Below are 12,266 nucleotides of genomic sequence, written 5' to 3'. Positions count from 1 at the left end.
TAGTGACTGGAAGCAACAAATCTTAGAAATCAAACTCCAGGAGTACAAAATATTAAGTTTTATTTAATCAAATTTAAGGCTTGAGAAAACAAAAATATACTGAAAGTCACTCAGAAAGCCACCTTGGAAGAAGAGACAGACCTCCCCTTCCACTGGCTAAACATTCAAGCTGCATAACCCACAGGTGGCAGGGGGAAGGAAGAGGAAAGGATGGAACGGGGAGACACACACAGCAATTCCATGTATAAGTCAATTGCCACATCAGCCTCAATGGACTGGAGGTACAAGTCTACCCACATGGCACTGTATGAGGGTCACCAAAACTGAAGACCCCTTGGGAAGAAGTATTCTGGTTTTCAAAGAGATGATCAAAGCGTCTTTGGTCACTGCACTTTTTTCAGTACTTATATTCAACCTCCTCTTCACATACAAGGAAACTGTCCAAATGCAGGTATATGCATTAAAAAAAAAAAAAAAAAGGCAGTGCACTGTCAAATATACCGACAAATAAATTACATTGCTTCACAGAAATAAATTGTGCTCATTTCTGAGAAATAAAAGTGATCACACTGAAAAATATACTTCTTTCAGTCTAGTTATTAAAGTCCAATCTCATATTTGACATCTTCATTAAAAAACATGTTTCCATTGTAGTGTTTGTGGAGTTGTTCCAAATGCAACCACTGAAATCTCAATATGAACAATTTATCAAACCCCTCTTTGTGAGATCATTGAATTGCTTCTCCGACGCTTTAAAGGCAGGCTCACACCCAACTACTTTTGCTGACAAGACTTTTTAAAATCATAACCTAAACCTTTAGCCATGAAGCCTGCAGGTCCACAGAGAAGGTGCTACATGTAACTAAGTGGTAAGAAAGTATTCCCATTCGAAGTCTGAAATTACACTAGCCACGTGTACCACCAATGGGGGTGAACTCCAAAACGTCTAGCGGTAAACCAGCCTAGAGCCTCAGGGTTTTAAAAGGGATACTGAATAAGCACAGAGAAGTTTATCCACAGTGAAAACAAATCACGCCATGAATTTAAAGATCCTCAAAATTACGTAGAACTTTCTCAAACTCATTTCCAAGTAACTGGAGCACTGACACAAAGCTCGTGTTAATATGGTCAAAGCCAGTAACAACAAACTGTGGAAAGACAATACTTCGATTAAATTCGGTTTTGCATACAAACAGTACTTCACGAAGAAACCAAGTACTCATTTGTCTTCAGGCAACTTGGCAATATTTGCAGACACTGGAATCCTGATCATGACACTGGCTTTTGTCAGCAGCTGATTTCAGCACAGGAACTCCACAGATATCTTTGACACCATGATGATTTTCATCAACTGCTGAAATTACTTCCCAGCACTAGGAGCTTCCTGTGTCGAAAAGCAGCAAAGGAAAAAGTACTCCCTGGATGCAATTTTCAATGCAATGTTTTACAAATAAAAAGGTACAAATAGAAAGCATCCTTCTCCAGTTTTACATACATCAGATTATTACACATAACCTTAACGAAGTTGGCCAATTAGGTGTTCTAAAGTTTCAAGCACCAGACTTTAAAGCAAAGGCTGCTGGACACTGCTTTGCTGCTTGCAAAACAGCAGTAACAGCAGCAAATTTTTGGCTGCTCCTAATGGACTAGATTAAACAAGCAATACAGACCTCGAATTCAAGGCTCTACAGAAGAAATGCCTCTTGTTCTTCCCTCAGTGATCTACTGCTATTGCTTCTTTGCTGTATATCAAAGCTAAAAAAAAACCCAGGGTGAACATCTAGCAATTTTACTTTCAGGTTTTCAGATGATTAAGAGCAGACTGTTCTCTGGTACTGTAAGGAAATCAGCCATCCTTAGACAAGCATCCTTTTCCTGTTGTCTCTCAATCACTGGCCAGAAAAAGAACTATGAAAGAACTGAAGTATGTACGAGAAGTACAGAGTTGTTTGTGAAGTGCTTCACAGATTAAAAGTTAGAAGGACGTCTAGACAATCAACAGACACAAAGATTCTTACTTGATCAGGTTTTGCCAGCGAAATGTTTGTTAATTTCTATTAATGCATTAATAGAAAAAAATATTTAAAATTTGGCTTCCTAAGCAAGCCATACACTTTGGAAAGACAAGTATTAAATCCTTCAGGCAGACTACATGTAGTAAAATATCATTATAAAAATACACACTTTTCTAAAATTTATGCTGTGTTAGGCACTGAAAATACACCTGCTCTCCCTGAAAAAAACTGGTGTCACTGGAAGTAGTAAACAATGTTAGTAAAAGTGATAGCTACATCCAAGAACTTCTCAGTCACATACTTCTACCTTAGAGCTAAAAACACTATGTCAAAGTCTTCTCAAGAAGACTAGAACTCTTGATGAACTACAGATCCATCTACTGAACCCCCCAAGAAGGAAAGACAGGAAGAAGAGTTTAGTTTTTTTCTGATAAAAAAAATTACTTCCGGAGGAGTAGTTCAGTTTGACACAAAAAAAGACTGAAGAAATCATTCTGGTTCATCATATTGTAACTGACATTTGAACCATATATTTGATACAAGCAAAACTGATGAAGCTTTACAGAAGATTTAAAAATTCAACAACTCTAATATTTCACTAAATGTGTATTTCCTCATTAAAAAACAGATTTCAGTAGGAATCAATGCTGAATTTAAATGTTTTTCATCAGTCCTGCTATTAGCAGTTAGGACTTGTGAAGATCAATATAGCAGTTGTGAGGAAAGGCAAAAACCCTCAACAGCTAGCACAGCATGCTTGCTACCTACTAAAACAAGCTGCATTTTGAAATTTCTGCAGACAGCACTTTTTAAAGATATTACTGATCAATAAAAAGCATTCTTAAAAGACTTTTTTTCTTCTATAAATAAAGAATATTTACATTTTTTTCAGACAGGAAACAGCATCAGGGATTCACCCCCCTTGCCTGAAATGGAGATTTCTAACATATAATGCTACAGATAGTCAGATTTTTTTCCCCTCTTGAGAAAAGGCTTGCATATGCAAAACAGCATGGGTTACTCAAGCTCTGATGCTGAGAACAAGTTCCTGCTCCTGAGACATCTACATTATTCCCAGCCAAACAAAATACTCCTACTTCCGCACAACTGAAAATCAATTAAAAAAACCCAGAATCTGTGGCTTTTTCCCAATTTCCAGTACCATGACGATTATGGTTGCTGAGTATCTTGCCAAAAAATGACTGCATAAGTCTACTGTAGAGATTAAAATGATTTCAAGATTCTGAAGAAATCAGCACACCTTCTGAAAAGATTACATTTTGAGACTGATGACAGTTGGGAGTGAAAAAAGAACAATCTTCATGATAATCCTTCAAGGAAAGGGTTTACCGCAGTTTCATGTCACTTGGTACAATCTTTAAAAAACAACGTCTTGTGAAATTCCATTTCTTCCTCAGATATCAATGATGGTGCACGAATTACTTGTCTCATTAGAAAACAGTAGACAGGTGTATGTTCTGAGATTGTTTTTTTGTACTAGCTTCTAGCAAAAAGCATGAGCGGGATAAAATCCACATAAGGCTTTTAACAGGAGTATTTCATGGTCCACACATTTCTTTCACCTTGGTGTCCGACCAATAACCGTAAAATCCACTTTTTTGCAACAAGTGTCTGCTTTTGCATTCAGAAGGCATTACCTGCCTTTACAGCTTCAATATCTGAAATCAATGTCCTGGCTAGGAAAATCCCAAAAATCTAAAAAGACAAAAAACAAACCATTTATGAGATGAAACACTTGGAATGGACCGCTCTGCAAGACATTTCTAAAAATTAGACCCTATTACCATTAGTCAGTATTGCAGAATGGGAACTTACTTCTTCTGTGTTCCTATTACACTGTACTGATGTCAGTGCAACTACTCTTACAAATAAAGATACGCATTCATAAAGTGTTTGCAGGTTCCAATCTCATTTCATAGCCAGGATCATCCATCAAAGCACAGCTATTACTAAAAAGTAATAAAGGCAGCAGAATCTTGTAGGAAAAACTCATGAGAAAAAGAAGCTTTCATGTAATGCTTCAGAAGCATTCAAAATAACAAGCTTCTGGATTACCTAGAGCTTGAAGAAATCCACTTAGCCAAGTTTGAGCCTTACAACATACACTTAGCTATTACTGAAGTTATAAATCAGGCATTTTCACTCACTCCACAACTTTGGATAATCTAGTCAATTTTCTGGTCATACAACTACCTCTACCAAAATGAAATTCTTGTCACAAACAGTAATGAGAAAAGTCCCAGATTATTCTGAGACTTTAAATTTGAAATTTTAACACTCACTCAAATTCTTAGGTAAATCTTCATTTACAAATTGAAGATAAATTCATAACACTGCGTATTTTTTGAAACATTTTTAGAAAAACAACAAGAGACTGGGGTGAAGTTTTGGAAAAGCTGAAAGATCTATTTTAGAAGTAGTCAGGATATGTCTCTCAGTCCCACCACCAAATAGTTTAATGTACAAGACCGACCCAATTTAAAAATATGAGTGACTGTGAAAGTGATTTAACAGAGACCTGGGACACGAATAAGAACATTATCATCAAGTTATTGTCAGTCACCACACTGCCAAAAGATTAGACTTATTATCTTCAACATTTTCCTAACTGAAGGTGTTGTTCTCAGGACAGCATCTCTCAAAGCCATGGAAACACTATCATGACAGTGATAAAATACCAAAAACCAAGCAACAGAGGGCAGTACTGCCACAGCTGGGAAAGGTACTTTTCCAGCACTCTATGCTCAACTATTTTCACTTAAATGGAAAATACATTCTGTAGCAGATTTACAAGTTCGTTATTTCCCACTGAAATGAAGTAGTACCATAGCAAAGAAATTTAGTTAAGTGTAAACAACAACCACAGTGAAAGCAGGATCCACCTTGAAAGAAGTAATCTGGTATGTTTTACTGAGAATTTTGGTTCTTTTACTTTGATGTACCCAAGCACCAACAAGGTACTGGAAGAAATCACAGCAACTCCTTCACCTGGTTCTGCTAATATCACATTTGCAGCCTGTTCACCAATTTCCCTGCTCTTCTGTTCTCAACATTTGTTGAGCAGTATGCTACACACCACTTACAGCCAGCTGAGTGGTAATCTGAGCATGAAGGACAGAACCGTATTTTAGTCACTTCACATTTGTGATAGAAGGCTGTAGTTCAGATCTACTGGAGCAGATGACCAGAAGATCTCCCCTCCCTCACGGCATATTGAAGTGTAAGAAATATTATTGTATCACATTCTAATAATCACATATTATTATATTGCTATATTAATATATAACAATATACATCATAACCATCATGTACCATATGTATAATTGCACTATATTTTTATAGTGACTTTCATTGATCTGAGAAACAATTTCAACAGAATTAAATTAGACGATATCTGATATCTTCACTAACTCCCCATCCCTATAACTATTTTTTTGCCATATTATTCTCATATCTAAAAACATCCAGTGTCAAAACATTTATTCTACCTCCCTCCTCTTCAGCAGGACTGTATCTGCAAACTTGAAACTTTTTTTCAAAGTAGCATAACAAAAACAACTAACCTGGAGCAGTGAGATAGCAATGAAGACACCTGCAACGATGTAGATATTTCGGGGTAACCAAGCTTCAAGAGCAAGAATACATCCTTTGACAAAAATCTGATCATCCCATTGACTCTTGCTCTGTGGAAAGGAAGAACAACAATATTAGTTTTCTACTCGAGTTTATGATCAGTCAATCACATTATATAGCTAAAATAATGATTTGTTACTTATGCAATAATGTTTTTAACCAGACTCCAGAAATACATATATGCCCAGATTAAATCATGGAATGCTGGACATTGATGTCATTATCTTCCTCCAAATCCTGTTATTAGGATACTTTAGAATTAGCAGATAACAGAATTCAGAGTTAGACTATTATAACTAATAATTGAAAAGCACATTGGATATTAGGAAAAAATTTCTTCACCAAAAGGGTTATCAAGCATTTGAAAAGGCTGCCCAGGGAAGTGGTTAAGTCACCATCCCTGGAGGCATATATGGTCCTTAAGTATACAGTTTAGTGATGGACTTGGCAGCATTAGGTTTTTTGGTTAGACTGGATGATCTTAAAGGTCATTTCCAATCCAAATGATTTTACAATTTGAAATGCAAGTCATACCCCTTTTTGAAACACACTTCTTTTACCTGTTCCATCATTTGTTTTCTCCACCTTCTCACAGTACAAGTTCACTTGTAACAAAGTAAAATCTCTACCACACTCTACTTGCAGTATGATGTAGCACAGTCAATTAGTTCCCAGAATTTTAAGCTGATGTATCTATTGGCAATTCCACCATTTTTATAGTTTTGCCTATACAGGCACAGAACATGACAGACAGCAAGATTCCAGTACCTTACCTTCTTTCTGACATCATAGCCACACTGTGTATTTACAACTTTTTGCTGCAAAGCAAAAAAAGAGTTAAAATACATCAATCGAATTCTACTCACTTTTGTTGACAGAAAGTTTTTCTGTCTTTCAGATTCACAAACAAATCAGGACTGCTAGAGCCTACCATTTTAAGAAGTATTTTTTAGTAAAGATGAGCAAAGTACTAGCAGAACACAAGGTAAGCAATGACAAAGCAGAGGTGTATACTAGCAGAACACCCCTCATCAGAAATCCCAGCTTCTTCTATCACTTGGTTTTCAACTAGCAAGGACTTTTTAACATGAAGCACAGCAACTGTACTGCCAGCATACAAATAAGACATCTGCTTTCCAAGATCAATTTCATGTTAGCTGTTTCATAGTACACCTAAACACTGAGGTAGCAATAAAGGTACCAGGCTGATTTATTTACATCTGCAATGGAGAAATATACCTTATAACTCCCATCATTTCAAGTGGTATACAACTTGCTATCCAAATCAGTTAAAACAAGTAACAGCTGCAAGCTACCTGAGCCCCCTCAGGCACTAGTTCAAAGTCTCACACATAACCCAGCTCCAAGATATACCCAGTCTTGAAGATAAAACACTCCAGTTGCGGATTCCAAGCAGTAAGGCCATAAACACCTTCCAGATCACAAACCCACACAACCAATGACAGTGTTTATCTCCAAAGATACAAGACATCCCTTTCAAGACACTTTTTGTCTGTATGAGACTTATGAAAATGTATGTATTACACAGTTATAGCATAATTTACACAGTGCATAGTGAGTTATACTGGAATATTAGGAGTACAATCTCATTAAGAAGAATTTAAACATACTTATTTTGTCCTTAAATACAGCACCAGCAACCGAAAAAGTTGCAGTGGAATAGTACTGCTCCAAATTAAAGCAGAAAATTACTGGGGAATCTGAACATGGAATATTTCCCTGACAGAGTCTTTCCTTGGCTGATTTCCAAGACAATCAAAAGCCTTAGTATAACCTACCAATGGCTATCTGCTCCACACAGGGACTGTTAGACTGACTGAGCTGTAACTATTCCCACTAATACTATAAAGCATTACATGTTAGTTCCTACCACCACATTTTGGCTTCCACTGAAAAGGTCAGATTCCTGAAATTTAGTAAACAGATCTAACCAATAAGCACCTGAATCTTACCAAAACCAGAGAATTGACTCGAATGCTTTAAACTGAGTTTGTGCATGAGCACTTTACTAGCTGCTGACAAACAATCAGCAAATGGAGTTACTCCTACTTGTCTGGCAGAGGAGTGGTCTAACAGTAATTCTAACTGGGAATTCTAACAGTGCTCTCGGGTCCTTACGAACTAGATAACAGAGGCCAGGAATTCAAGGAAACAACACACTGGGAATAATAAAAATACCAGCCACCAACACTTGGAGACTCAAGACATAAAAATAGCTTGAATTCCTGGTGACTATACATTTTCAGCTGTATAACAGGTTGCCACATTTGGACTCTAAAAAGGATGGAACAGAAACATGAAAAGCGTTTGCCCACGCAAGAGTAATTTTTGATCATTTAGAAGACCTTTTAAAGCCCCAGACATCACACTTTATTCAGGAAGTCCTTCCTTTCATAGCTCTTCAACAACATCAGAGCAATACAAAACCAGGAAATCACTTACAGCAGGATCAGGTATACAACAGGAAAAAGGAACACCACACTTCTCACGACTTTTGCTTTCACTGCTGCAGTTAAAGTATACGTTAAAGTCCCAGTCATCTGGACCTTGGGCACCACAGCAATGGTTCTGCAACAGATAAACAAACACTTTGCATTTAGGCGTATTTTAGAGACACTTTATCCTCTGAATAAACTCTTTGGAATGATATTTATCATCTTCACTTTGTCTATGGCTGTGCAGAATCAATGGCAACATCAGAGTAAAAAATGAATAATCATACCACGGCTCTGTGAAATCAAAGCAAGACATTTGGCATACTGCTCCTGGAAATAGGTGTCAGTGTGACAAGCAAAAATCACAAAAATTATCACTTCAGATTCAATTGCTAGATGCAATCAGTGTCCGTCCATAAACAGTGCGACAAAATAGTTTATAGAAATCTTTGTACCCATTATTTCCAAGCCAACCAAAAACAGAAAAAATACGAGAAAAAGTTCCTTTAAATTTGTGACTCCATCCTTAAATTTTCAAGGATCAACAAATTTTCTTCTCTTTGTTTACTGTGGAAAAAGTGGATTAAAACTTCTGTGAAGATACTTCCTTTATTTTAAATTAGATGGTTTTCATATCCAAATGAATTAACTGGTAAAGTCTCATTAGCTCAAAGGTCAGTCGACTCTCAAAGTATTTCTTGACCTAAACAGTGTATTGTAATTACCATAATTGCAGGTTGGGGAAATCCCAGCATTTCAAGGAATGTTCAGTTCCTGGAATCAATGAAACCTAGTTTCATATTCAGTTATGCTTTGCAGTTTACTAGCCTGGATACTTAAGGGCACAAATCTTTCTCTACATTTTAAGTACTTGAAATGTTATGCCATCACGTAGATTCTCCTGGTACTTCATGAAGTTCCATCCTCTTGGGATATCTCTAGCATCTCTCCTCTGCCCACTGCCCATCTTCACAAAACTTGTATTAACCTAACTGTCTGTGAGACCATCAAAACTTGAAGTTGGTAAATAGATTCAGAAGTTATCAAGTTGTGACAGACACGGATGTGAACAGAGAACAGAATTGTTTACACATAGTTTTCACAGGAAGTATGACTAAGAGCTGAACAGAATGGTCAGAACAGAAAAAACACAAAAAATAATTTTAACTCACTAATACATTTACCATGAAGAAAGCAAAACAGGTTAATTTTTGTTTTTCTAGTCCCTCCTCCCTCAGACATCTAGGCCTTTGTAAAAAGCCATACAACCACTAAACATGCTAATCTGCCTTAGTAAGGTACAGATTGAGAGGTCACTTACAGGCCTGAAAGTAATATAATTAGCTAGAGCAAGGAGCTGCCTGCAAGAAGCTCTCTGGGTCTTGAGGCACACACCGAGAACAGAGCAAGTCAGCCTAAGCTGCATGGCTGCTTAGAAGATGAGCTTCAGTGAGGCATTCGAACACACCGCTGCACCTTGTTCTTCAACCCTTGCAGAACTACATTTGCTAATCCACACTGCATACACTTCCCCTCCTTCCTTCGTACTTTCACATATGGATCAACGACAGGCTGATTCAGAGATTTTTCTGGTCTTTCCTTTTTCAGATTTATTAGCTTGTTAATCTGGCTAGTGAACTCCTTTTAGTAAGCTCAGCCCTTTATTTTCATCTAAAAGTATTTAACTGGAGTTCAACTGTAAATCAGCTTAGCGTATTAACCTGGCTGACCACACTGAAACTAGATAAACAGAAAGAGCAACAACAGAGTGGACAACACAGAGACAATTACTGGTATTGGTCATGGTCAGGAGGAGCCCTACCTTACAAAAAGGTGCCCTTAGCACTGAAAGCTAAAGCAAAACAGCACTGAAATCCATCCAGGCAGCTTAGAGGATGCTTCCATATCAACACACACAAGAGTGAATGAACAGGATAGGTAAGCTGCTGGTAATATAAAGCTGACCAAAGTGGTATCCACTCTAAAACATGCTTTGCTATCAAACTGAGCTGTGAGCACAGATTTCTAAACATGATCTTCTAGAAGATGGAAGACAGACAAAACCAGCCTTCTTTCATAAGGGGAAAAAAACATACAAAAGGATACAGCCATTTTACCTCTTCATGAAGTACTCACATATGTACTCTGTTTCTCTCCATATATGTATTTTTAACCACACACAAATAAATGGAAAAAAAAAAAAATATCAGAAGAGTCACCCTCATTGATTGTTTCCTGGGCACGATTATAAAGGCAGCTGACTGAATGAAAGCCACCAGGTCCTTACTAGCATAGGCCTTGTCATCTCCTGGTGTACATCACTATCTTCTGGTAACTGAAGATTTCAGGACCACAGGAGCATAAAATTATTTCAATCTTCCTTGACAACTGCCTGACTAGAGATTAGACTTTCCCAGTTAATAAAAATCTCTTTTGCTTCAAGAAGAGATGCATCTCAGAAGATAAAAGGCCCTGTGCTGCACCATTGTACAAGACTGCAGTGCCTCCTAAAATAAAAATGCAGACTACCAGTTCCATTGCACAACTTTTTCTCAGGATAAAGAGTTTTTCATTGCTCACTTCTCACTTAAACTGGTGCAACACTAATCAGAACAGGGGAGCAAGTCAAGAAGGTCAAAAGGCAGATGGATACTTCCACATTCATAGTTAGAACAGCACTGTATCTTAGAATATCTTGCCTCCCTGATGCTTTCAATGCAGAAAGAGCAAAACAGCACATCTGTAACTCATCACTATTAGCTACAGAATATGATGAATCTGTAACAAAAAGGAAAATTTCCAAATCTACATATTCTCCTAGAACACATGAAAGAAGTGACAGGATATGAACTTACAATTTTCTGTAGCGAATCAATGAGGTTCTGGAGGTCAATATCATCTCGGTAGGATTTAATGTTATTCTCAAAGAATTCCTTGACCCTGTCCCTCACCCAGTCCTGGAACAGGAAAGCCAGAACTGCTGCTGCCAGCTCCAGCAGGAATATAAACACAATTGCTCCACAGAACTGGAAAAAGAAGAGTCCCAAATTAGAAAATATCCACTAATTTTCAACGCAAACCTACTCCAACTCCACCAGAAAGAGACACCGAGAACCAGGTTACAACTCTCACTCAGTACAGATACCATGAGAACACAGCCTGTTAAATGAGAATACAATGTAAATAAACTCCCAAGAGGTAGAGTTATCTTTTTGTTTTGATCACCTGAACCTGACGGTGAGATGAGCACCATATCAGAGTCATTATGCACAGCAGTGAAAACATTAATAAATGAGAATTTGCAAAACACGGGGCTAAAGTAGTCTTCTTGCTACTTCTTACATTGTTTCCAGTTTTATAATCTTTTGTCCAGCTTAACTGTTTTCAGATCTAAAGCAAAGCAGCAGCCTGTATAACAACAACTGTTTAAGAGATGCCACATCAGTCACTGAAGTTCCCAAGTTTTGATCACCAAATGTTTAGAAGAAATTTTAAGTTTTTAAGGGATTTTGCTCTCCCTAAGCCACTATACCATCTCCTCTCAGTCATTCCTAACTGACTAAATACGTTCCAGAACACCGTATTTTGTGATATTACATACACAATGTTAGGTTCTGGTATACATACTGTAACAACATCACCGTACAGCAGAATAAATTAAAAAAGGGAAGAAACATTTTCCAGAAAGGGAAAAATATACATAGGTTTGAACCTACACTGCTCTTAATACCATTACTCAGAGGCTCATCATAGCAGTAAGTTTACCATATATACATTGTAACCAATCAAATTCTATAAATTATCTGGGTTTGCCTCTACTTCATTCATCATCCCCAGCTTTCACAGGCATAATAATCCACTTATATCATGATGTTACTTACAAACTTCAAAAGGCAGATGTTTTCTCTCAGTGCTCCTACACAACCAGCAAATCCCAAAGTAAACATCACTATTCCCACCACTAAGACGAGCACCACTGGGTCAAGACCATGAAGACCAGTCACTTTTGTCAGATCAGACAATACACCCTGAAACAGAAAAACAGGATAACAGAAAAAGGTGACCACTATAAACAGGTTTTTCATCTAACATTCCTTCTGGATGTCCTTGACTCCAAATGAATTGCTTGCAAACCCTTGAG

At 37.4% G+C, this 12,266-nt stretch overlaps 1 protein-coding gene across 2 annotated transcripts in view; it reads right to left on the bottom strand.

Moving 5' to 3' along the window:
- Positions 1 to 3,653: 3,653 nt before the first annotated feature.
- TSPAN14 (tetraspanin 14) overlaps positions 3,654 to 12,266 on the bottom strand; it is a 29,619-nt gene continuing 21,006 nt past the window's right edge. Inside the window, exons 3-8 of one of the 2 annotated variants that reach the window (XM_086466696.1) lie at positions 12,007 to 12,153; positions 10,981 to 11,151; positions 8,133 to 8,258; positions 6,443 to 6,487; positions 5,600 to 5,719; positions 3,654 to 3,731 (exon numbers count right to left, since the gene is read on the bottom strand). In XM_086466696.1, coding sequence (XP_086322822.1) covers positions 3,660 to 3,731; positions 5,600 to 5,719; positions 6,443 to 6,487; positions 8,133 to 8,258; positions 10,981 to 11,151; positions 12,007 to 12,153 — 681 coding nt within the window. In that variant the 3' untranslated portion in view covers positions 3,654 to 3,659. The remainder of the gene's footprint in view (positions 3,732 to 5,599; positions 5,720 to 6,442; positions 6,488 to 8,132; positions 8,259 to 10,980; positions 11,152 to 12,006; positions 12,154 to 12,266) is intronic. The other variant, XM_086466697.1, reaches the window with a different exon arrangement.

This window comes from Leptosomus discolor, chromosome 6 (assembly GCF_034619465.1).
Source record: "Leptosomus discolor isolate bLepDis1 chromosome 6, bLepDis1.hap2, whole genome shotgun sequence".
NCBI classification, from domain to species: Eukaryota; Metazoa; Chordata; class Aves; order Leptosomiformes; family Leptosomidae; genus Leptosomus; species Leptosomus discolor.
This window is presented reverse-complemented; position numbering and strand designations above follow the sequence as displayed.